General features: G+C 42.3%; 1 protein-coding gene across 1 annotated transcript in view; it reads left to right on the top strand.

Annotated features, from left to right (window-relative positions):
- The window catches only part of dlgap2a (discs, large (Drosophila) homolog-associated protein 2a), a 179,081-nt gene that overhangs the window by 3,872 nt on the left and 149,575 nt on the right, over nt 1-25,634 (top strand). Inside the window, exon 2 of the mRNA XM_030044917.1 lies at nt 6,001-6,055. Coding sequence (XP_029900777.1) covers nt 6,001-6,055 — 55 coding nt within the window. The remainder of the gene's footprint in view (nt 1-6,000; nt 6,056-25,634) is intronic.

Genomic DNA, 25,634 nt, shown 5'->3' with positions numbered 1-25,634 from the left:
AGCTGGCCTGTGAAAGCTCAGTGGAAAGATTAATAGTCCTGTGTGAGAAAGCCACCCTCATCTCTGCTGTGGGTAGTATGTTCATGAATGGATACTGATATTGGTGGCTAGGGTGCAGTAGAGGTGAATAGCTCCTGCTTGAGCGCCAAGGAGAGACTTGTGAAATTTGGGGGGATTTAGATAAGCAGAAATCAAGCAGAGTGTTTTTCCAAGTTGTTTGATGGTCCTCTTGTGGAGTGGAAATAGCGTGTTAGCTCTGTTCAGTGCAGTGTACTGTTGGTGTTATGTCTGTTTTTTCGACAAGCTCACTATGCCTCCGATGTTTTCTTACTGCACCTCCACTTTCCACTGTAACAGGCCGGGCATGTCGGCTGCTGTCACCTGCTGACCTCACCTGACCCCTGGAGGATAACCACTCTCTTGCTGTTTTAGCCTGAGCTTTTAGCTGAAAGTATCACAGAGTGTTGTTCCATGTTAGATGCTGACCTCCGTGCAACCCTGCAAACACAACCTTGCACATTTCCAATGATGTTTCCACCACATGCCTCCATACAGGAACATCTGGATGGGATTTCATCTCCACATTTTCCCTTTCATCTACATGCCTGCCCATGTCTCTGGTGGCATGTTCTAAATAAGTGGAAAAAAATGCTGTACATTAACAGCATCCTCCATGAGCAGCATCTCCAAATGAGCAATATGAGTTAGGCCTAATGTGCTGCATGTTTTATTATAAATGTAGTGTGAAGTGCTAAGTGGTAAATCTGTCAGTGGGGGACTGCAGTCAAGTCCATGTTTTATATTCATGTTCCTTTATTGACAGTTCTCTCTTGGTGGATGTAGTGCCATGGGAAGATGTAGATAAGAGGTTTTATTGAGATAAATGGATACGCACACAAAGGCAGCAAATTAATGTGCACTCACTGGAGAAATGGGAAGAGATCAGTGTACTCTATGCATGCTTAAAATGCACAAAGTCGTTGCACTAAGAAGATGCTAAGATATCCAGAGAATGGTTATTTATTTAGTAACTTTTGTAAGCTTTTACATGAAATAACCTGCATAGTGAGTCTAGGGGAGGGAGACACTGAATTGTGGAGGTCCTGGCTTCTGAATTTCCAACACAAGGGTCCTCCATCGCACAACAGCTACTTTAAGTCTTCAAATAATGTTCCAGAAATGCACTTTTTATTTTGGGACCCTTAGCAATATATATATATAAAAGACATCCCCTCACTTTTCAAAAATTCAAATTTTACACATGTTCACACACCGGGGAATGTGTCATTGGCAAGAACATGTACTTATTATACATACAGATGATCAAAAGGCAGCGCAAAGGAAAGACGTAGGTGGTTACTCATAATGTGACGGTACAGTACGTGGCAGACCTGGTGACACAGATTTTGAAGCTGTTTCTGTCATAGGCTTTTAACACAAGTGATCCCTATTTTCCAAATGAGTTGTATCTTTGCTTGCCAGCTTGATTTTTTTGTCGTGTTCATATAATATGCTTGTAAATTTTTGTTGTTTTTTACTCACTTGACCTCACTTCTATGATTTATCACTGTGAAATAGGCTAAAGTTGGTAAACCCTCCAGCCTATATAACGTGGATTTCTACATTGCAAGATTTTCCACACGGTCACTCATGTGGACAGAAGCGGCGCGCATTGAAGAGCAGTGAGCTCGCGTTTCAGTTATAGGCCACTTATGCCTTTTTTGTGTGCTGTATACCCAAGCTGGTGCTGGGGCAAGTGGTAAATGTTACGGCGTGAGGCTTATCTTCCATTCAGTCTGCGCACCACTGCATTTGGTAGCTTGACTGAGCAAAAAAGGGAGCAGATACCGCTTAAGGCAGATAGGACACCAGGAAGAGCTTTCAAATGCATTGGAGCGACTCCCCTTCCCGTCTGTCCTCTCAGCTCTCCATTAGTTCATGAACAGTTGCACTCTAGCCCTCAGTAGCAGGCGCCAAGATATCCTATTATACACTGCCACTTGTGATAATTGCCTGTACCCAGCAGTAATAGTGTGTGGCAATAGGTGGTGTGTGTGCATTTATGTATGTGTGTGTGCCTGCGAGTGTGTATATGTGTCTGTAGACAGATAGATTTGCTTTGAGAGCATCCAGAAACACCACTGGGACAAGAGTTGTTCCCACTGACTGCTCACTGCTCTGCACAAACTAGGCTGTGTTCCCCCCAGCCTCGGATCATGTGCAGAACCATTAAATGAATCTGGTGCATTGAAGCCAGTCTTGTTTAGAGGGATCTACCCCCAAAGTTCAGCTGAACTAGTTTTGACAGCGAGGGTGCACGTTACGCGAGACCATTTGCAGACAAATTAGAAGTTCTGCAACAAGACGGACTCATTGTAACTTTATGAGTGGCAGTGTGTTCGCAAGTTAAATTACATAGGCTATTTCTGATCTCCACTTTCCAATTTTGTGAGGCACGCTCCATCAGATAATAGACAAAACAATCTTCCTGACAAATAGACTTTCAGGGAAAAAGTAATCAGTACTTTTTATATAAAGGGTCATTTTCTGAGAACTTATATCATTGGGAAAAGTTCCTTCGTGGACTGAAATGGTGTGTGACTCACCTGAGGTGGGCCATTTGATTTTTCATCTCAGTTAATGGACATGCATTTGGTTGTTTCTCTCTCTCTCCCTCTCTCTCTCTCTCTCTCTCTTTTTTTCTCTCTCTCTCTCTCTCCCTCTATCTCTCTCTCGTTATTTTTTTCCTTCTCACCTTCTTCAACATTTGGTCCCTCCTGAGCATTCTCATATGGATCTGCTGGGGCCAACATTGGTAATTCCATGTCTGATTTTCCCAAGACACCTAACTCAAACAGTTGCAAAATACATAAGAATATATAAATTTGTTGAGAGGATACAGCGTTACGTTTTGTTATTCTCAGAAAACCACCTCTTGTGTTTGTCTAACTTGCCTGGGAACACGCTGCAATTGTACATTTCCATGTGCTATTCCAGCCTGTAAAGCCCAGTTATCTCATTTTTATTTGATGAACCATCCAAGCAATGACAGATGTCGATGCTATAGGGAGTGTGGGCGCTGCCGCAGTGTTACAGCAATATAACGTCGACAGTTTGTTTCTCTACCGTATCCAGAATTGGTGTGATAACCTTGCCAAAAAGGCATTACCGTGAAATGAAAATAAGGTCAACATGTAACTTAGTCTGAACATAGTACCATGATTTACCACTCTACATTTGCTTATCTCTATAGCCTGCTTCATCTTGAAAATAATATACACCAGTGTAGTGTCGTGTGTTTCAAGCCCATACACCTTGGCATCTCATTTTTATTTGATGCGGTACACCTTTAATGAAAGATGCAGACACAATAGGGGATATAATGGAGAGCGGAACAGCACTGGAAGCATGTGCATGCGAGGCGTATAATGATGTCTCCACAGAATCTTTTATCTTACGTCCTCAGGCCAAATGAAGATGGCAACCAGTCCTATTGGAAGAGTGCGATGGTAAACTGCTACAATATTGCCAAATGGAGCCTTTTATTAACTCATTGACTCAGTGGGGTTCGAAGACTCATTCACAAGATTGGGCGTCTTGTCCTAGGGCACTGCTTGGGATTGTTTTTGTAGGGCTCATTTCATTATATTTTATAGATCTTTTCCCTTGAGTACTAAAACTATGTCATGAAACCGCTGAATTTAATAGGTGATTATTAGTTTGTTTTGACTTAATCAGGGTTATTTATCTTAATGATGAATGCCTTTGATATAACGTGAGGCCAGACATCCTGTGTGATGCAGCTGAAACCAACTATGCAAATGTTTAAATATTTTGAGAAAGCAAATCTGTGCAAATTACCCAGAAATATCAAAGCTGATTCCTGTTTTTCATTTCCAGTTGTCCCAGTTAAAGCATGGCACTTGTGCGTGTACGTGAGATTGTCCCTGTGTGTCTTGTAAATCTGTCTTGTTAAAACGTGGTGACATAAATCCTCTCTTGTGCTCATCCTGAGATGAGCTTAAAAAGACAAACAAACGGATGCCTAACACATTTATGTGAAATTAGACGCCCTGCCTCCAGGCTCCAATCCCTTTAGAGCGTAAATGAGAGGCAAGCGACAGCTCTCTGTGTGTCTGAAACACTGACGAGCATCCCTGACAGTTCGTTTCCACACTCCCCCTAATACAAGCCTCTGCCAGACAACCGTCCAGCTAGCCAGCATCAATTATAGCTGCCCATTACGCAGATGTTTGAGTCACGGCAAGCCAAACACTCTTTCATCATTACAGAGCCATCTCTTTATATTTACTACTCATGTTCCTTATCCGCTTGGCTGCTGGGTAGCATTGCTTGAGTTGTTTGGGTCTCCCAGGGTCTAATGCTATGGCTAATTGATGAACAGATTGGGAGGACTCAGCAAGGATGAGTTGATGCTCTAATGAAGCAGGAAAAAAAAAAACAGATCAAGGGAAATGAGAAAAAGAAGTGCCAATAATTATGAGGTTGTCATGCTTCACACTTGTCAGGTATATAGAAAGATACTAAAGCTGCCAGAAACACCAGCTCCCAAATTACACAGAATTCATACAATGTTAGTGGTAAAATGAGAGTGAATGTGCTTTAGGCCCTCCTCCTCTATGAATGATGTAGAGGGGAGGTAGCTCATCAAATGCCCCCTGGAGAGGAGTCATAAAGGTTCATTTCTGTTCTTTATATCTGTCCTCTTCCTTTTCAAGTGGGACCTTTATATGTTCCTCTACTTAATTAAAAAAGACGGCTTATCTGATCAGTCTGGTACAGTCCCAGAGAAGAGTAGAATAACTCTGAGAGACAGAGGAGCTTGAGATAACCACCAAGTACACCAAGTGTGTAAAGGAATATTACCACTATCACAAAGGCAAGGGGAGCGGAGAGAAAGACGGGGAGAGCTGTCTATATTACGAAAGTCATTTCGCCAACAATGAGCCTGTCAGTCAGACTCAAGGACAAAGAGGCATTGATAACACCTGCCGAGCCACCTCCGCATCTCTTCCTTTCATTCTCCATCCCTTCCTTTGTTTTAGCTCCCTTGGCTCCCTGCCGGTGGAAATTCTGCATTATTTGTGTCGCGTGAGCGCTGATAATCTTTTTCAGCCTCGCATCACCAAAGCTGAATACTTTACGATATCATAGAGAAAAATCTAAACAAACTAGGATGCTTTCCCTCTGGTATTCAGAACGGCACAAGCAATAGCTGTTTTTTTCCCCCTAGAGTAATGATTTTGTACAGTTTCCCACAAAAATGTGCAGTGTCACTGTCAGGAACCACAAGTTGCTCACTTAGTGGTGATAATAATAACACTAACAAGGTGCAAAGATATTGCAGTTCATTTTTGATCGAAATCTTTGCAGAATGAGTACACTAAGCATGCATTATTGATCATCATAACCCCCTCAGGGTTGTAAGTAGTGCAGTAATTGGCTGCTGTGTTTGCTGCTAGAACTTCCTGGCATAGGAAAGCTGCTGATGGCGCAGAGCACGCTTCTTAAATTGGCCGATTGAAGTGACCGCACCAGATTGACCGATTAGATAGCCAGTCTTCCCCCATCTCCATTAAGCAGCGTGTATCTCCACTCCTGCTAGGGTATCATATTTCCCTTCACTCCCCATTTATCCCACCTTTGGCTGTTTGCAGATCAGGTCAGAGACAAACATTTTAAAATGAGCCTCCTACGCATCTACACCAGGGCCATCATTTAGTGCTCCAGTGCTCAAGTCAGGCTGCAGAAGAACAGCCTCTGATGAACATTCAAGCAGTGTAAATGGTGTGAGAAATGGATGCCTATTGCTATTTTGTTATTGTGTGTCACAGCATATGGCTCACTGCTTTTTCCCGTGAGCTCCGCCTAGTTTATCTGTTCTCAGCTACAGCGATATTAACCTTTCTCTCTCTCCCTCTCTCTCCCTCTCTCTCCCTCTCTCTCCCTCTCTCTTTCTCCCTCATCATCTTTTCAAAGGTTTTGCCAGGCATACTGCAGAAGCATTGCTGTATTTTACCAGACAGGAACACAGGTAAGGACAGAACAGATGCCTTCGCTCAACCAAACACGTCAGTCACACAGTGCAGAGACAGAAGCAGAGCGACAGCCAGGAGGGGGAGGCGGTGCTGGGGGAGGGTTGTGGGTGGGCAAGGGGTTCATATTTGTCTGTCTGCCTGTTTCTGTCTCCTTTGTACATCTGTGAGCTCATACCTTGTCTCTTGGGTATTTGCATTATATGTCCTATTGATGTTTTTCACAGTTTTGATATTATGGTAGCCCCTCCCCCCCTTCCTATTTGGCCACAAACTGACTGAGTTACAGTACATCTTATGAGCATTATCAGTCTTAATTGCTAGTAAATATTACCTCTAGCAGCATAGCGTGTTTGGACAGGGAGTCATTAGTACTGTGTGGAGCTCTCTGCGTGGCCATAACTTTTCTCAAACTTGCAACATGTCTAAGATGGAGGGAAAAAGGGGGTGGGTGGAGGGAGGGGGGGCTGCTGCGACTTGTGACGTTGATGGGCTTCTTCACGTCGTTGCAGGTGTGAAGAGGTGGCTGATGAAATTGAAGAGCAGGGAGATATACTCAGGTACCCGGCCGCAGGCCACACAATAATGATCCTCCAGATATTGTCTGACTCTCTCTGCCTCTCTGTGCGCTAACCTCAGGCGAGCCAACTTCTCTAACCCCTCGGATTTCAACGAGATTGCATGCATGCGGGCTCCCATGCCATCCATCCCACTAACAAAAACGTCACTAGTGCTGCTCTGACGCCGATTGGCTGTGCTATGGCTCGCTCATGTGTCAAACTCATGGCCATTTTTTCATCCGGGTAATTATTGTCCGCTGCTATGAACTTGGGTAAAACTAAAAGAGTCATTTCTTCTTTACAAAGGGTCTCATCCCCTCAGCTGCTCAGACACAAGGCTAGAAAGCAACCTGTGTACCTTTCCCAAGTGTGAGACACAAGCTAATGGGAGCAGCAAGGGCACAGCGACCTTGGGGACAGAGCAAGAGAAAATTAGAAACTTGTAATGAGTTTCAGCTGTTAGAACCGGGAAGTCCCCGTCATACCTGATGACTGTGAGGCACCTTGCAGCGTGAAATTGATGTTTGATGGCGCATGTAGACTAGATTATCAGCGCTTGAGCAGATAAGGTACTTGACAAAACCTGTAAATCATTGGTTTTAGTGTTATTTTAAGTATCAAAGTTCTGTAAGCTAGACCACAGCCAAATTTTAATCCAATCTTCACTCTGCTCCTTTAGCTTGTCAGTGGGTGCCAGATGGGTGGGGTTCGCATTTACGGGACAATCCAGTTTCTGTGCCAGGCAAGTTTAATCAAGTGCGTGAAAAGATTTCACAAGTAGGACCTCAACTTTATACTTTTTAGTCTGAGTCTATGTTAACTTCACAGCAGGACGAGCTATACCAGCGCTGTTAGTTGAGGTAGATGGCAGTCAGTGTATGAATATGGAGGGCCCAAAGGTGCAGTGCTCAGCTGGTCTTGAAGCAAGGTGTTATGACAGAGTGGACACTTATTAAAACAATAGACTTATGAATATGGATGTGTGAAGCTCTCAAACTCCCAGGGAGACTTCCACAGCTGCTCAGGGACAGAGTATGGCTAGCGCTACCCTTAGTCACTATGCTTGTATGTGTGTGCATGTGTGTGCGTGTTTGTGTGTGTGCGTGTGCACACGCAGGCATGTGCGTGTGTAATCTGTATGCATGCGCATGCCGAGTTCACAGAAATATCATTTCGACCGCACTTGTTTACGAATCCCATTTTATTTTCAAAGAAGCCGCTCTCTGCTTGGAAAATGCAGTCCTTATTCTGATAGATTGCGCTGTCAAGAAGACACAGTGCTTGACACTTCTCTCGAATACTCAGCACTTGTGTATCAACAAACGTCTGATTCTGTAAAACTGCTTGTACCAAAGTTCACGGATCACCATTCATCAGTGCGCTCCGTCTCAGAGACACGTCAGAGCCTTTGTTGAGTAACTTAAGCGAGGCAGGGTGGTACAGTTGCTATTCCTACCGAGTGGACTCAGTGCCCTCCACAGTTTTGGAATATGTAATGTCTACCTTGGCATCTGTTTCCATGACGACACAGCTTGTGGTGTCAGAAGAGGTAAACACTGTGCTGTGTCCATTTTTAATCACCATTACCTCTCCCCACTGATTGGACGATGTAGGGCTGTTGTATTTGGATATGCTAAACAGATGGCATAAATTAACACCGGCACTGGACAAGGAGACTCATTAGTGGGTAGAGGAGGGTTGTGGCAGCCTGGGACTGCCCAACGAGAGACTTCAGTGGAAAAATTTAAATGTAACATAATGTAGGGCTGGTGGGAAGAGACGACCAACTGAGAGGGGTGGGATATCAGGAGTATGATAAAGAACAAGTGAAATTAGAACAGACTTTGGAAGTAATGGCCGTGAAAAGATTGCTATCTCCCTCTGGTGAATATGATTAAGACACTGCATCCTGTTGTTGTTAGTCTGCATGTGCTTTGTTCTACTCCATTGAGTGAGGGGCGCCCTCTCCTGGGCTCTTTCCAGACACTCACAAATGCATTTCCTCATGCGCACTCGCCTCATTTTCCTCCACACTTCTGTTTATCATACCACCTTACAGGCTTATACATAGAAAACAAGGAGATGAGCTTATCGTGTTCATACAGTCTCTCCATTATCACCGTGTCCTTTTGCTACCAGTGTGCTCCATGAGTGGAAACATTTTCTACTTATGAGCACTCAGCATTTCTGTTCCACAGATTCATAGACTATTCCTATTAATAGGCGTTAATTAGTGTGTGAATATTTCACCACTCTGTTGTCATTTTTCATGTCCATGCTGAATTTCTGGCATCCTATTATCATCTCTTGCAATCCAAGATCTCTTATTATCCCAGGCTCATAGCCCTGCCCCTGCCTTAGCATTTTAAAAGAAAAATGATTAATAATTCCCATTTATGTAAAGTGCCCTGCATTAGACACCGTTTCAACATTTTGAGGATTTGTACATAATGATGCTGAGTTCATGTTGACGTTAGTTGCATAACCAAATAGGACTTACTCTATTCTTTTTTTTTACTGAAAGCACGTAGGTTTGAAGTTGAGGTTCATAGTGCCTCACATCAGTATGCTACTGTCACTAGAGCTGCAAGGGCTCTGCGGAGAGACATTTTGGCTCTCAGTGCTCTTTCGTTGCCCTCTGATGTGGTTTTTTTGGACATTTACAGTTTGTATTCATCGCCTTTCTGTATATCTTTATCAGTGTTTTCTTGCCTGAACCACACATTCCCCATATTTTATTGTATTTTATATGCAGATAACTTAATCATAATTATTGTTAGTACTGCATTTTTCACAATTAGGCTGTGCTCTACAGCATGTACTTAACTATTTCTTTTTTTTTTTTTTTTTTTTTTGCAACAGTGACAATTGCAAAATTGTTGTGACAACAAGCTTTCAAGTGCATGGTTTGTAAATCAGTTGTTATCTGTCACTAGTCCCCCTCTGGATAGTCAAGTTTTTGTGTGTGTGTTTTTTTAATCTGAAAACAAATTTGCAGGGAATTACTGGCATTACCCATGCAGGCCAGGTAAATCCATGGCTGTGCTTGCTGTTTGTGGTCATGCAGTTTAGTCCCATTTGATGTGAAGTACAATGTTAACATATGTACGTGTATTTGTCATAATGGTGACTTATACATTTGCTTGTGCCCCATAGCAAAGAGCACCAAAATATACATAACAGATATACTGCAATGCTTAAAAACTCATTCACTCCCTTACCAGTGAGTCTGCTACACTCAGTAAAATAGGCAAAGGCTTGTTTTGCACAATATCTTCAATGCAACTTTTATATTGTTCAGGTTATGTCTGGGAGGATTATGGTTTCTTGTACTATGTGTGAATGTGCATTACATCCTGAGCTGCAGCGATTAGTCAAATAATTGATGAGTTGCTAATTATTAAGTTAATCGCCAGCTATTATGATAATCCATTGATTGTTTTGAGTCATTTTGTAAGAAGAAAATTTCCAAATTCTCAGATTACAGTGTGAAGTGTGAATATTTTTCTGGTTTGTTTAGTCCTCTGTTACAGTAAACTAAATATATTTGGATTGTGGGCTGATGACTGGGACAAAGCAAGACATTTGAGGACGTCACCTTGGGCTGTAGGAACATATGACCATCATTTGTCATGATTTTTTTGCCATTTTTTTGACCAAACAATGAATCAATCAATCAAGAAATAATCAACAGATTAATCAATAATGAAAACAATCATTAGTTGCAGCGCTAATTATGTTTGTAGCTGTTTGATGTTCAGGACAAATCTCCTGTAAAACTACATGAATTTGAATCTTGACATACATATCACAATCCTACGTGGCTGAAATATTTTTCATTTAAGTTACTCCGACTCAGTATGTGTGCAGATAGTTGCAATTGTTAAAATTATAAAAATGTATAAAAAGACAAGTATTGCTCTTGTAAAAGTTAGTATATATTCAAAACTAACAGGAGGTTGGCTCCAAAGCTGTTTGTAAAAGTGATGTGAATGAAAAAGACCAACATGAATATGACCTGGACAGTGTTGTCATGGTCAGCGTCCTCTGTTGGTCATCCTGTTCAGCCCTGTGGAGTAGAAGTCCGGTAGTGAGATGTAACATAGGATAAAATAGGATAAAATAGGATAAAGTGAGCCCTTTCTGCACTTACACTAGACTGCCTTTTGTTTATGCTGGGTTAGGCATGAAACCATTTATCATTGCACAAAATATTGCTATGGGAAAAACAGACATCATGAAAGTATAAAAGGTTTCCCTCATCCAATTAGGTGACAGTGTTTACATCAGCAGTGCTCCACAGCCCCTTCAGTCCTGTGCAATATCAGCAATATGCTGTAATATCACACAGTGGGATAAAGTAGTGAGGGAAAGCCTCAGAGTAAGACAAGTAAGAAGACAAGAGAAAAGAAAAATACTGTGAGGAGGCAAGGAAAGGAAGATTCTGCAAATGAAGTACATGTGTGAATCAAAGAGGTAGAGAAAACTGACAGCAAAGGGTGAGGAGGAAGACTTATAGGGGGATGAGGAAGGATGGGGGGTAGGAGAGATAGAGCACTGGACAAGAAGAGGAAATGGTATGTGCTCACATTCAGCAAAGCTGCTTCACTCTCAAATGCCATTACTCCTTCCTAATTCCCAACTAAAATCCTCTGCACTTTCATGATGGGTTTGATGTCTCTGACGAGTGCTTATTGCTCGCCGAAAAAAATTAAAGCACCCAGCACAGAACTTAATGAAAGTAAGACTTTCATTCTTAAGGAGTCTGATGGAAATGAGCAATATGCAAGCTTAAAACATCCTTCCAATTTGAATTGGAAATGATGTTCTTTTACAATGAATAGCTGTGGGTATTACCAGACATTAGTATGTAAGATTGTATGCTGCTCCCCATCCACAGACAGAGAGGGTAACAGTGCTGTTTGTGCATGAGATTTACTCTGCATGGTGTTTTAACAGATAATGAACTAGTCAGTGGATCACAGTCTATGCTGCATTGTGTTTGGTCACATTTTCCCTAAACTGATTGACCAAACTAAGAGGCCAAGATACACTGGCAATGTTTTGAGACAATGCACACGGGGGTTTCTCAACTGATCTGCCCAACAGTGATTTTCTTTTCATGATGTGTCTTAATTACTGTGTTTTTCAAAAATTAAGTCTTCATGAAAAATTTAAATTAGATTAAAAAACTTTTACTCCCTAAGTAACTTACAAATAAAGGTGACCATAGAAAGCAAAGTGTTCAAATTTGCGCATCGTTTTTCAAATTTAAGGTATCTTTCCATCTGTTTGAAAGTGGTTGCAGTGAAAAGATTAACCTCAGCTTCTTTTAAACACACGCGTTTGAAAGTATTAATCGTTTTAGTTACTGTGTCTTGCCTTCTAGGCTTAACATTTCTGTGTTAAGCTTCTAAAAATGATAAGCTGTGGACTTCTGAGGTCTGCACTGTTTTTTTTTTGTTTTTTTTTTAAATCATTTTCATATTCTTCTTAAAGGTCATGTCTGCGCCATTTTCAAACCAACAAAGCTTAGATTGCTATAGCTAATAGCATCAATCACACTTATTTAAATGACTCAAAATGCATTTTTGGCTCTGTTATACTTGTTTACATTGCAGTTGCCAGGTTAGTCTTACATACTGTTGAAAGTAGAAATATCGGGTGTGGTAAAAGTCAGTTGTGGTTCAACTCATCAACACTGAGGCCAGGAATTTTCAGTGGTCAAAGCTTGCAGCACAGAAAGACAAATCACAGCTGGCCAGAGCAAAACAAGTGCCCACTTGATTCTAGTTACTAACAGAGGATGCACAGAACTGAATTGCCAACACACACATCATAACATAACTAGTCGTTAAAGTGTAAGAAGAATAAACACATATCTTGAGATGACAGTAGACATGGAGTTATGAGTTATGTTTTCTTTCTTTGAGGTGGAGAAGCTAGTAGCTCCTTGGGGGAGTAGATGTCCACCACCTGGAGCAACGCAGTGTCAGCTCTGAGGAGATGACATCAGCAGGGCAAACACCCCAAAAGTTCACGCTGCATGAAGTCATTTTATTATGTAGCCTATATTTTGAGAGTGGACATTCAGGGAGCTTTTGTGAGACCTGTGTGTGATGGAGTGCTGTTGGGACACTGGGACAGGTCGCGCGGATTACTGTGATTTTTACAAGACGTCATAAATTTGCTGTTTAATGTGGAGTGTGTTGTTAGTAATCGACACTGGACATTAAAGGAAAGTTTAATGTCTTCTTACTGACACTGTCCAGATCATGGCTTGAGCCGACGTTGTGGAGGATCTGCATAAATGGGCATCACAATGTCCAGATAGCATTACTAGCATTTCAAACATTTTTTTTTTCACTTTTTTTTTTGCTTTTGGTCACTATGATCACAGCTCTGGACGGCACATCCACGATGAGTTCAGTGCTGTAGTACTACATTGTTTTTAGCATGTTGCTGGTATCAAGTCATATGGCACTAACTGCATGTGAAGCAGACAGAGAGGCGTTTTCTTTCCTGTTATTTTCTTTTCTCCATTATTCCAAAAAGAGGGCAACGGCGAATGATTGACACATTCCCTGCCTCCTTGTTCGCAGCTGTGTGAGTTAAACATGTAGTGCGGCCTCTCTGATTATTGAGACTCTTCAAGAGCTTATCGATGAGTGTGACATTGCCAATGTCAAACTATTTTAAAATGCAGTGTAATCTTAAGAGGCCATAAGTTAAAAAGCAAATGAAGATGTCAGATGAAAGCACTGGTCTTCTTAAAGTCTTTCTAAAGTGTATTTTTAGCTTATCAAGATAACTCTGAAGAGCACTTTTGTAAAACCTGACCGTGAGTACCAACTCTCACCCAGCAGCAGGCTACACTGCCCCTGTGCACAGCTTGAAGAGTTTCCAATGTGTCCCGATCCAGAGACGCGACCTAAGTCCCTGAACGACAGTCGCTTTTCTCTCTTTACCTTGCTGAGCCTCCCGCCAGAGTCACAGCCCGTCCGTCTTCATACTTCAGTGCGTCCTGCCTGAACCCCTCTCTGCCCTGCCGTGAGTCCCACTGACATGGGAGTGAATCAGCAGCTGCTCTATTAGCCCGTGTAATTAACGAGCGAGCTGTCGCTTTCTCTCCGAGTGCATCCAGCCTGCCTTTGTAAACCTTTTCCCTGTAACGTGCGCACACACTGTGAGCGTGCAGACACCCATTCTGTCTCGACGCACACACACAATGTGTCCTCCAGCGCTCCAGATATCAATCTGTGGCAAAGCAAGACATCTTGGGAGAGCCTGACTTCCTCTGATTCCTCCCAGACGCCTTGATGCCAACTCTGTATGCTCATCATGGCCTCTCCCTGCGAGAGAGAAGCAGAGTGACAACGTACGAGATCCAAAGCATAAGTACAAAATATGGACTGCATGAGCAAGAGCGAGAGAGAGAGCGAGAGAGAGAGAAGGGATGAGTGAGGCCATATGATGAGGAGGGACGAGAGCTGGGATGGAGGAGTGAGAGCTGACATGTTGAGGGGAGGGAGAGGAGGTGTTGAGAAAGATGGTGCCAGCTCTCCTCGACGTGTCTGCTAAACTCTCTCGCTGATAATGAGTTCTGCACTCTCTCTCCCCCCTTCTCAGCCTTTCTAGTTTCTAGTTAGGAGCCTGTACTCTCGCCTCCCCTCCCTCTCTCATCCGCCTCTGCACTCCCTCCAGCGCTGCCGAGGCGTAGCCACTGAACTGTTACAACAGTGGATAGCTCTGAAACATGGCCTCTTCCTCCGGGCCTCCATGTAACCGCAGCCGCACCGCCGGGTCGCCAAATTGATTGTAAACAAATGTGACACAGAAACACGAGGGAACACGGGGCAAAGTCAGTGATACTTTCTTAAATTCTCCCACGGGATACCAGTGATCTCTAAATAGGACGTGCTGGTCACACTGCGGCGTAGTTGAATATTTATGATATTTGCTCATAGATATATTTAATTCACAAAACGTTGAGATGAGCAGAGCTGGTAAGTCCCTTTGTCAGGACGGCGTTCCATGCTTTGGTCATTATTTACCTGTGTGTTTGTGTGTGTGTGTGTGTGTGTGTGTGTGTGCATGTGTTAAGATGATAGTGAGGAATAGTGAGCTTTTTGCTGCTTGGATGGTCTCAGGTGTCAGACTTAAGCTCAAAGAAAACTGTATTTCAGAGTTTGCATTATGTGTCATCCAAAACAGTTGAAGTTGTGTGTATCTGTGTGTGTGTGTATGTGTGTGTGTGTGTGTGTGTGTGTGTGTGTGTGTGTGTACTTCATCTCTCTGTAGGGACTCCTGTCATTGAACCACACAGTGTCTGACTGGAGGACAGTCGGTCTCAGTGGACCGTCTGTCTCAGCTTGTCACTGACATAATGAGCGAACTGGGAGAAAGCTTTGAGTTAACGCTGAGTCACTCTGTTCTGAGCTGCTCATTAATGGATGACAGTGGCAGGAGGTGTGAGGGGAAAAAAGGGGGGTGGTCCCGTTCTTGTTGCTGTGTTGACAAAGCTTTAATTCCCTTTAATTCTCTCCGCCTCTCCTCTCTTTTCCCGTCCTCACATCAGCATTTTCAATTTTTGTCTCATACATGTACAAACACATAAAAAACACACACTTGTCACACTTTGAGGGTGCACTCATCAGCAGACAATCAGCTCACAATCTCCAATCTCCATCCAGACACTGAAGCTTTTAATCTCACATTTGAATTTACGGCACAGTGGAGGGGAGCACGACTAACATTAAAAACACTTTTCTATGTTAAAAAAAAAAAACTACATCTAGAATAATAATTGTAAAGTAACACTTCCTGTGCTTCATACACATGAAACAAATTGGTGCCAAAGTAAAGTTAAGTTAGATCTGTCCTGAAGTGGTGGCCTAGTAACCTCATCAGAGTCATCATCAATGTCAACATGAAATGTAACTATTATCAGCGTCGCTGAAAGATACTTTGAAACTAATTAGGTAGTCTGTTACATGACCAGAATAGTAACTTGTTAATTTATTACATTATCCTTTATTAAAAGTAGCTTACTTGAGTAGACTTGGTGCAGACCACCATGGAGGAAGCAGCCCGAAGTTATGGTCGTGTTTGTATGGAAAGCCACGAGGATCACAATTCGTCTCGTTTTAGTGCCCGTCAGGTGTTAAATAAATGCGTGGTCGTGTCACGCCACCAGGTGTTTATTTAACGCCGCCAAGCGTTTAATAACTGCCAGCAGGCGTTTAAACCACGTGTGACGTTAAATAAATGCCGTGTGGCGTGACACGACCGCGCGTTTATTCAACACCTGACGGGCACTAAAACGAGATGGAATGTGACCCTTGTGGCTTTCCGTATGTTTGTGCTTATGCACGGCTCCTTTCGGCTTGTCATAGGACACGCTCCTTTCAGCCAATCACTGGGGGAGGCTGATCGGTGCCGCTTTGACACATGACCAACCGCCCCACTGGCTTTCGAGATGTTATGAGGATGCGTTTTGAAACAGCCCAGTTTCTGCCAAGCACCACCCATTGCCCCTCCACTTTTTCAGTTATCCTGCTGATAGACATCATCCCTGGCAAAGGTAATTATATTCCAGAAACAATGCTGTCTGGGATATTATTTTCTGTACCCATTTGTCATCCCTAGAGGAAGAACCCTACTGATTCTGGTGACCCCATGGCCTTTCCTGTACGCTGCTGTTCACCAGCTGCATGTCCAAATTCCTCTTACACACCTACACATACCACTAAAATATGTTATCTGGGTACATATTTGGGTACCACTGATCTATAGTGGGCTTGTCACAAAAAACCAAAGCAGAGTGTGAAGTGGCATGTGCTCTCTGGAAGCTGTCCTCTATGTGGCAGGTGCTCTCAGTTCCTCTATGTACAGCTTACAGGTAATAATTTCCTCACTATGTTTTTCAAAGTACTTCCAACTTGTGAAATTTACTGTGTCCAACTTGTCACAATCCTTGAACCTAAGCTGCAGCTGCCTGAAGCCTGCGTTTAATTAATCATGCAACACTTCCTTTATTATTTTTTTTTTTGTTCATGCTACACTGAATAATTAATCGCTGATCACAACTAATATATCTTTTTGTAACAATCTCACTCCACTAAAAATCAGTGAAACACAGACAAACCAGTACGCACCACTAGAACTGCATCGTTTCCGTTTACCACCTGTCCAATACACTCCACCAGAACTGCATGTAATAAACTTTTTTTCAGATACTTTGTTGAGTTCTACAGTAATGCCTTGTCAGTCTCGTCTGTGCGAGCTACAAACAAAAATCAGCCCCCTAAAGAGGTAGAACAGGCTGCGAGCCCCATTGTAATTCAGTCTGTGGTTGACTGGGATTTTTCCATAGAAACTTTCACTCCTCCCACCATCTGCCGCTGCAAGAAATTCTATAAGCCAAAGCTCTATTTGCAATCAACCTTTCCCCCGAAGTCTGACCCACCGTTGCTCAGCGTAAAACACAGTGTAGAGGCTGCAGATCTTCTCACTGATGGCCTTGTTTGCTGGCAGTAATCTAATACCAGTGTTTTGATATCAATGTTGTGAGATTTTATTTGATGTTACCGTGCACCTTTAATGTTGTGCATGCATGCAGGTGACTGTGCATGTGAGAGTGGGAGTAAAAGAGAATGGCATGTACAATTTAAAACATTTTCTGAAGTAGAGAGGGAAATTGAGGCGAGAGCTGTGCGACTCTCGTATTAATCCCAGCTGTCTCTGTGGAATTGCTAGATAAAATTGGGGTTGTAAGGTGATGGAGGACGGTGATGGTCAAAGCTCGTCTTAGCCTGAAGTGTGTTGAGTGGCTGACTGGCTCGATAGTCCAAACAATGTCAGTACTTGCAAGTGTGTGTGTGTGTGTGAGTAAGTATACGTGTGTAAGAAGGTGATAGTGAGCAATACCAAGCTGTCTGCGATGCTCTTATGGTCTCAAGTGTCAGACTAAGTGTTGAAGCTCACTGCAGACTTTGTGTCACAGTTTGTCTGTGTGCACTGTCATCCCAAAACATTATAGGTGTCTTAAATGGTTTCTGTCAATACAGTGAAGTTAGATCCTTTCTCTCAAAGAAAAATGTGCTGTTTCAGTTTATATAGCTTATTGACCTCAGTTTATGTTTGTGTTTTGTGTGTGTGTGTGTGTGTGTGTGTGTGTGTGTGTGTGTGTGTGTGTGTGTGTGTGTGCATATTTGTCCATGTCATTATCAAGGCCCTGTTCAGCAGCTGGTAAAGACTAGGCTTGTGTCGATTGGTGATCAGATCACATATCAACAGTTAAATGGATGATCCACAACTTTTTTTTCCCACGCCGATTCCAAGGCAATAACACTAAAATAAGATGTTTAAAAATAATCCCTAGAATCTGTGCTGGGCTGTGCATTTAGAGATGTTTCTTTTTGGGGGGGGTTTCTGCTTTTTTATTTTTGGTAGTGACTAGAGAGAGAGACACAGGAAAGGCAGGGGAGAGAGAGGGGATGACATGCAGCAAAGGGCCTGGGTTCAGATTCGACACAGGTCGCAGCGTCAAGGACTCAGCAGTGATAAGTGGCACTCGCTGTAGCAGGTGAGCTGCCGGGGCGCCCCACATTTAGAGATGTTTCTGATGGTGCGGCATGTCCGCCCTCTGAGCCCCGATAATCAGGACGAGTGACAGGTGAATTTTAAATCCTTAATTACAAACCAGTTTGCCATCTCTCCATGGATCTGACACCCTGCATCTCTGTTCTCCACACGCCTGCAAACCAAAACTTTGCTCTGCACTCCATGAGAGCAGTTAACGTTATAGACATGATTTGAACTATGATATTAAAGATAAGATAATAATGTTAAACAGAGTTTGTCTGTGCTTGGCCCACCGTGTGTCTGAGTCGCTGTGTCATGGTGCACCAAGCACAGAGATGCGTGCTGACCCGGTGAGGTGTGTTTTGGCTAACAGCACCTGCACTGCTAGCTTTGGAGAGTTTTGCAGCCTCAGAGGGACGGTGAACCCACATGTGTGCAAATACATTAGTGGTCTGTATGTCCTTCACTGGCACACATCTTTTTACACAGCTTACAGAAAGGCTTTGTAATGCCCTAGGCTCACCTTTGACATCTGAGTAAAAGCCATAATATTCACAAATACAAGATGTTACGTTTGTGCTGGCATTTGACTGGTGTTCTGGGGCCGCCATGATTGGATCACGATCATGATTGGATAATATGAAAATGGAAGTGATCTCCCAACCCTACTAAGTATAAAACAGATTATATGTCTTTCCAGATTCCATCCCTCTTTTCCTTCACTCTGCAGTACGCGCAAGTATGTTGTTGTGTTTAAACACTCTGCTTATCCATCTACACACTTCCCTCAGTTAACCAGCTGAGTTCAGTTACGATTCCATATTGATTTTCCTTCAGCTGACATCTTGGCATTACATAGTGCTGCAGCCATACTTGCCAAGATTAAGGGGGCAGTCACACCTACTTTTAGCCTGCATATTTCTTTTGCTTGCCGATGCGAAAATGGGGTGTGACCGGATGTGTATGTGCTTGTTATTGTTACTCTTTACTGACAGTCTGCCAACATGTTGTTGATTTTCGTAGTCAGACAATATTAAGTCTGAACTGTTTGGTGGGATACAGCAAGAATTACTGCCTCCTGCATTATACAACAGCAATTATACAACAGTGTCACCATTCATTTCAATTCACACTATCAGTGCTGAGGCTATGCTGATAGATAGCAGCCTGGAGCTCTGTGACACCCAGTAAGGCAAGTCTAACTGAGCCCTGTTTGTTTGCCTGCTGACTCTGAATTTTGCTTTATGTCCTCTTCCTCTCTTTTATACATGGTACTTTTTATTTGTCTTCTCTCTTGACACTTATATTTTATGTGTCTCTCTTTCTCTCTGTCACGCATTCACACATTCAGACATGACTACTGCATTTGCCATAACAAAAAGCCTCGCGGAGAACAATCTCAATGCAAAAATTTGTCTTACCTTTCACACCGTCATTTTCGGGTGCTGTGACGGAGCTTATAACTCATACCATCGCTTCTCACTGAAAGGAAACGTTTTTTCTGTGTCTGCTCAGCAGCACTTTTGTCTTTGAGGTCTTTACCACTACTCACATTCAGAATCTGTTTTTCCTATTGCTGTGACAGATAACAGATACCATGTCTGGTAAGAAAACAAGTTTGTTTTCAGAGGAAGTGACATTATCTGTGGAGGGGCCATAGCCAGCGGGTCGGAGACCGGCTGTCTGGAGAGGCTAGCCATGATTGGATTAGTCAAGATAACAACCACAACAAAAACAAAGCGGAAAATCAAATACCATCAACTTGCTTTATTATGAGCTAGCTTCTCTGGTGTCTAATGTTGCATGAGGAGAACAAAGAAGTGACAAATTAAATCCCACGGTTGTAGATTGATGTGTAGATTCAGAAACTGAAAAATCAGTCTGACATTACAGCATGACTTCCTCCACAGCTGATAGCAAACATAAGTAAAGGGACAGGTTTTCTGTGTGTTCGGCTTCACAGAAAGGACTAGATGTATAAAAATGGCTTCTTTCTGAATTGCTGTCATTATCCATCCTCGAAGCTCAAACCCATAAAAGTTTCCCAAATGTCATACTTGTCTGCTTATATCAGAGATTTTAGGTGTGGTTGGTTCGTCTCCAGTATTCATCAGTTCCTCAGCTAGATTTTTGCATTATTATCAGTGTAGCCAGGCGTTAAATTGGGCCTGGAATGATCTGAGACAGTGATCCAACATCCTGGCTTTAAAGAAAAAAAAAAAAAGTTTGACCCATATACATAAATATTATTCACTGAAGTTTGTGACAGAAATATTGCAGACAATATCATTAGACCAGAAGTGGAGCAGACATTGCGTGGAGAAATGTCTCAATGTACTTATATTATACATTATGCTTTAATGCTGATGGTCATGTAGCTCCTTGTATTTTTTCATCTTCGGTTTTTAACTTTATGTAGCCCTCACTTTCCACACTGACTCCGCACACATCAAAGCAGTCATCTGGGTTTGTTTGGGGTTACTTTTGACTTTGGATTAGTCTGTCCATCTAGTGCAAGTGTTTACTAGAAATTTATTTTAGCAATAATTCAGTAGTACACCTGATTTCAGAAACAAATAAAAAGTTCATACATGTTTAGGCTGGATGCAGGCCTTGAATTGACATACCCACATTTTTGTATTACGTGGCAGTTCCTGAGGTCACTTTCCCAGGGGTGGATTGATAGATAGATAGATATACTTTATTGATCCCAACCAGGGAAATTCTGGAACCTGTGTAAAATGCCCGATTGGCCTGTGTGTGATCGCAGAGAAAAGTGTGGGTGAAATGTCCTGCATGAGGTTGGAGGGTATAGGGTCCAGTGGACAGGTAGTAGGATGAGAGTGAAGCATAAATTTGGACACTTGCTAGTCAGTGACATTGGTAAATGAGAGGAGTGAGGTCATCAGTTTACGCCGTCACTTAACTTCTATGATTGGTTTAATACCAACCAATGATCTTGGCCCATATGTTGGACAAACACTGACTTCCTTAAACCATCACTGACAGATATATGGCCAGCCATTGAATTACAGCATGATTCATGGGGCTAATATACATGTGTGGTTCTGTGATGAATTTGTAATGTTTTTCGATTGTGAATTTTTGTGAAATCCACACACTGCACACAACAGAAAATATAAGAAATGCTGTAACTACGGAAACACGTTTGTATGTCGCGAGCATACTTCACTGTTGACACCAGTCTGGCAGCTTTATTGAGGTGAGCCGCCTGTTCCTTCTCCAACAACCTCCTCCACAGATCACAGTCAAGAGTTCCCTCACCCTCCAAATCCTAATTTAACCCATGAGTGGAGGTAAAAATGCAAGAACAAAAGCTCCTGTAAAGCCATCTGGCCTTTGAGTCCAAACTCAGTGCCCCTGGAGTGAGAGAGACCAGTCGTATCAGACAGACATCAGAACTTTTTCTCAAACTCTCTCAAAGGCTTTTGCTGGTGTTCTGGGAGAAATGAATGCAAACTTATATATAGACACTCAAGATAAAAAAAAATATCTGGACTGTCGAGGTTTGCTTGATTTATCTTGCTAGATGCAACATTCTTAATAGTGCACGTTCCATTTACAAGCTATAATCAAGGTCTTCTCTTTTTTGACTATTCAATTTCACTCAAGCCTTTTAAAAAGCATAGATTAGATTACTCATTCACAACATGCAATTCAGCTGTGTGCCCTGCTGCTGGGCGGCCTGACTGCTGTTGACAGTTCCACTTTGGCTCTCTGGGGAGCCCAGGTGATTGTTTGAGGAAGTGTCCATTGTTGATCGCTATTTGTTATTCCCGCTTCAGTTTATTTTTTGTTATCTGTCTCCCTCCCATGAGAAAGACTTGTTTATTTTGGGACTGGCAGATAGATGCGCTGAATTGCTGTATTCATAGACTGATTGCGCTGCAGTGTTTGTCATTTGTGCATAAAACCTGTCGAAACACTCAATAGCGTTATCAGAGTTTTGATTGCTATGGGGAATTGAAATTCTGCCCTAAACTTTTCCGGTTTGACTCCTATCTGTCACTGACCTCACACACACTAGTCTGAGCTATATCTGCCGTATACTTCACCATCTGTAGTTGGCACTCTCCATTGCTTCTTTTGCCTTCCTGATCTCGCTGACCAGAAGGTTTTCTTTGGGTTTGTGCATCAGGGCCTCCGTCTCCACCAGGCCGCCGGACCACATGCTCTTATGACTCTCACATTCAGCCGGCCTCCATTTGTTGAATATAATTGAATTTGTTTATGCCCAGAGGGACCCAGAGATCAAGGCCGTTCCTCCACTGCACACCCTCCAAATAATCATTACAAAAACAGCATGGAAACCTTCCCTCATACTGTTTATTGAAATTCCTTTGGCCAATACTAGCGATAGTTCAGCGGTAAGAAATACACATAGACAGATTGTTTGCCGCCCTCTTTCTTTTCAAGGACGGCGAAAGTGAGTCTTCAGCTGGAACTGTCTTTGAAGTTATGACTGACTCAGGTTTTTAGTACAGTGAGCATATTTCATAATTTCCCATACTTTTCCTGATGTGTCATCAGTTACTGCTCTGTCAGGGGGAATCATTATTTCCAGACTGACCTGCCCACTTCACTTTTTGCTTTTTTCACATCGCTGCACACAAATTGGCATTTTTTAATTTTTAAAATAAAAATCCTCCGTAAATCCCTTTATCAAGGTAGCAGGTGGAGTGGTTGTCAATTATTCTGTTTATTTGAGGAGATGAGAAACGAAATGATGAAATGAAATCGTCAGGCATGATGGAGGGGTAGTTAGTAACTAAAAATGGGTAGTGATGAAAAACTTTGGCCATTACATCAATTTGAGGTGGGCTAGGTTACACCTCAATAATGTGGACACACCATTTGTAAAATAACATAAATCACTATGAGTGGGTAAGCTCATTAAGCCTCCACTCTTTGAGGAGAACATCCATTTAGGCTTAAAATGAAATCTGCAGCATTTGAAGTAACACCTGTGCTACAAAATGAGTAATATTGCAGGAATTAAAGTAATTTTGGTATCTTGGTTATGAATTCATCAGAATCAGTCTCAGGGAATGTGTAATTTTCTTTCCAGCGTGGATGTGCAGCTTCTTTAGAAATGTACTTTTATTTACTCCGGTCTATCTCGGCAGACACAAATGCTGTGTGCGCGCACACACACACACTACACACACATACACACCCTGATGCTCTGTGCCACTGCCAAACATCATGCAGTTAAATGAATCCAATCAGTCTGACAACAAGGTGTGCTGAATAGAGGAACGTAGAGAGGCAGTGGCCGGTGTCACCGCCGTCGCCTCCGTGTGAGGTGATGTCCTGTCTAGCCGATCTCACCTCTTGCCGCCCAACTCACACCTCCGACTCGACAGATGAAAACAGAGGATTGGCCGCGACCTTGTGCCACAACTCATCAGGATGAGTCAGTGCTTAAGATTAAAGTTTAACGTGTGTGCGTATGTTTGTGTGTGTGTGTGTGTGTGCTCTATGTGTAAGAGAGAGGAAAGTGAAAACAAAAGAGAAAGCACAAAAATAGACTCAGGATTAATGTAGCACGGAAAAGATGAGAAGTGTTAAATTCTGTCATCAGTTCCTCCCTTATTTCTGTTCCTTTTTCAATCAGTTTCCCCACATGCTTTAAATAGCTTGGGTATGCTTATTCAACCTTGGGAAACTTTTTAGAGATAGTTCTCATTTCGTTTTAAGAGAAGCAGCTTTATGTAGTGAAGCCGAGCATGCGGTCTTGACATTCTCCATTAGCTTCTCCATAGCTGACGTTCTGTAATCGAATCTGAGCTCAGGGGATTAAAAGCACTTTTCAGTTTTACGTGCACGGCGGAGTAAATCATGAGGCTCAGAGGACAATTAGATGAGATCAACAATACCGAAATGGTCAGATCAAATTAGAATTTAAAATTCCTGATAAAAAGTGATATTGAATCATCACACTGTGCGTGGATATTGCATTACTCGAGAATAATAGCCTTGCCATACTTAGTCACGATGAAAGAACAAAGATCAATCAGAGAAATCAGAACTGAAATTATTATTCCTCTTTGGAGGTCAGCACATCAGACACATCAAAAAAGGTACTTAGAAGAAAATATTAGAGCTGTGGGATGAGAAGAATGAGAAGGAAGCCCCAGACGACACAAGGTTACACATGAACCTGTTGGTTGACATGATCGACATTCCTCTGACTCTTCTCAAATTCAGAAAAATTATTTTAGATGGACTGGCATTATTTAGCAAGTTAAATTAATTGTAATTCAGCATAAGGAAATGAAGACTATTAGGAGAAATGAAATTACTCTGAATAGAAGACTTAAATCTCTCACTGATCTCAGATTTGCAACGCCAAACTCAACATGAAGATTTAAAACTAAGTATAAATGTCAGGATTATGATGGAGCGCCTTATTACTGTGTTGTTGAAGCCAAAGCAATGACAGACACTGGTGGCTCCGTTCCAAGCTCTCAACAGTTCAGAAGCCACACTGAACTTAATCAAATATTCAGCAATTGCATTAGACACTAAATCCCTACGAGTGCGAGCTTGATGGTTTCGCTATGCGGTGGTTGAGAGCATTGTGAGCACCTTCTGTAGGAGCTAAAATGTCTCTTTCACTCCCATGATGTCACAACTTGCTTGTATCTTCAGCTGGTAAGATTCCCTTTGTCACAGTGTCAGTGAGACCGTCACCAGCCCTGCAGGGAAAACAGGAAGGACAAGCAATTGACCCTCGTTCATACTTCACTGCAAGAAAAATGCCTTACTGGAGCAGCCACACATTTATATTTGTCAAAGATTTAAATCATGCAAATTGTTTTTTTCAGTTCCAGCACTGATTTCAGCATTGAATTATCTTGACTGAAGTATTATGTGTCCAAATGGATCATCAACGTTCCAAAGAAAAGCACATAATTTATGTGAACCCATCTATTCCCATTGTGTAAAACCCACAACACCTCCTCTTTTTCGTCTGGCTCTGTCTTGCATCAGCTTTTTACAGCTTTAGTTTAGTTTTTTTTTTTTTTGTGACAACTTTGGCTCTGCTTTGCCTCGCACCCCCAAAGACACTCAAGCAGGTGGGTAGCATACATGATAGGACACCTGCTGTTTTTGCTTGATATTTTGTGTTGATTGTCTTTGAAATAAATTAATTCTGGGAACTATATTAGGTGCAGCTCTTTGTCAAATGTAAGGTTTTTTTAAGTGTGGTGTTGACAGCAGAACAATGTTAATACTGAAAATACTTCAAATGCCCCAGATTAACAAACAAGAGCTTTTCCAGAGACAAAAAAGTTTACAAAGACAGTCTGTCTGCCACAGTGGTGATGTCAAGTGGGAAAAAAAACTTTAAGAAATAAGATAAGATGATTTAAAGGAATAATCTGCAATATTTTCATGTAAACAA

Source organism: Myripristis murdjan, chromosome 22, assembly GCF_902150065.1.
Source record: "Myripristis murdjan chromosome 22, fMyrMur1.1, whole genome shotgun sequence".
Lineage (NCBI taxonomy): Eukaryota > Metazoa > Chordata > Actinopteri > Holocentriformes > Holocentridae > Myripristis > Myripristis murdjan.
This window is presented reverse-complemented; position numbering and strand designations above follow the sequence as displayed.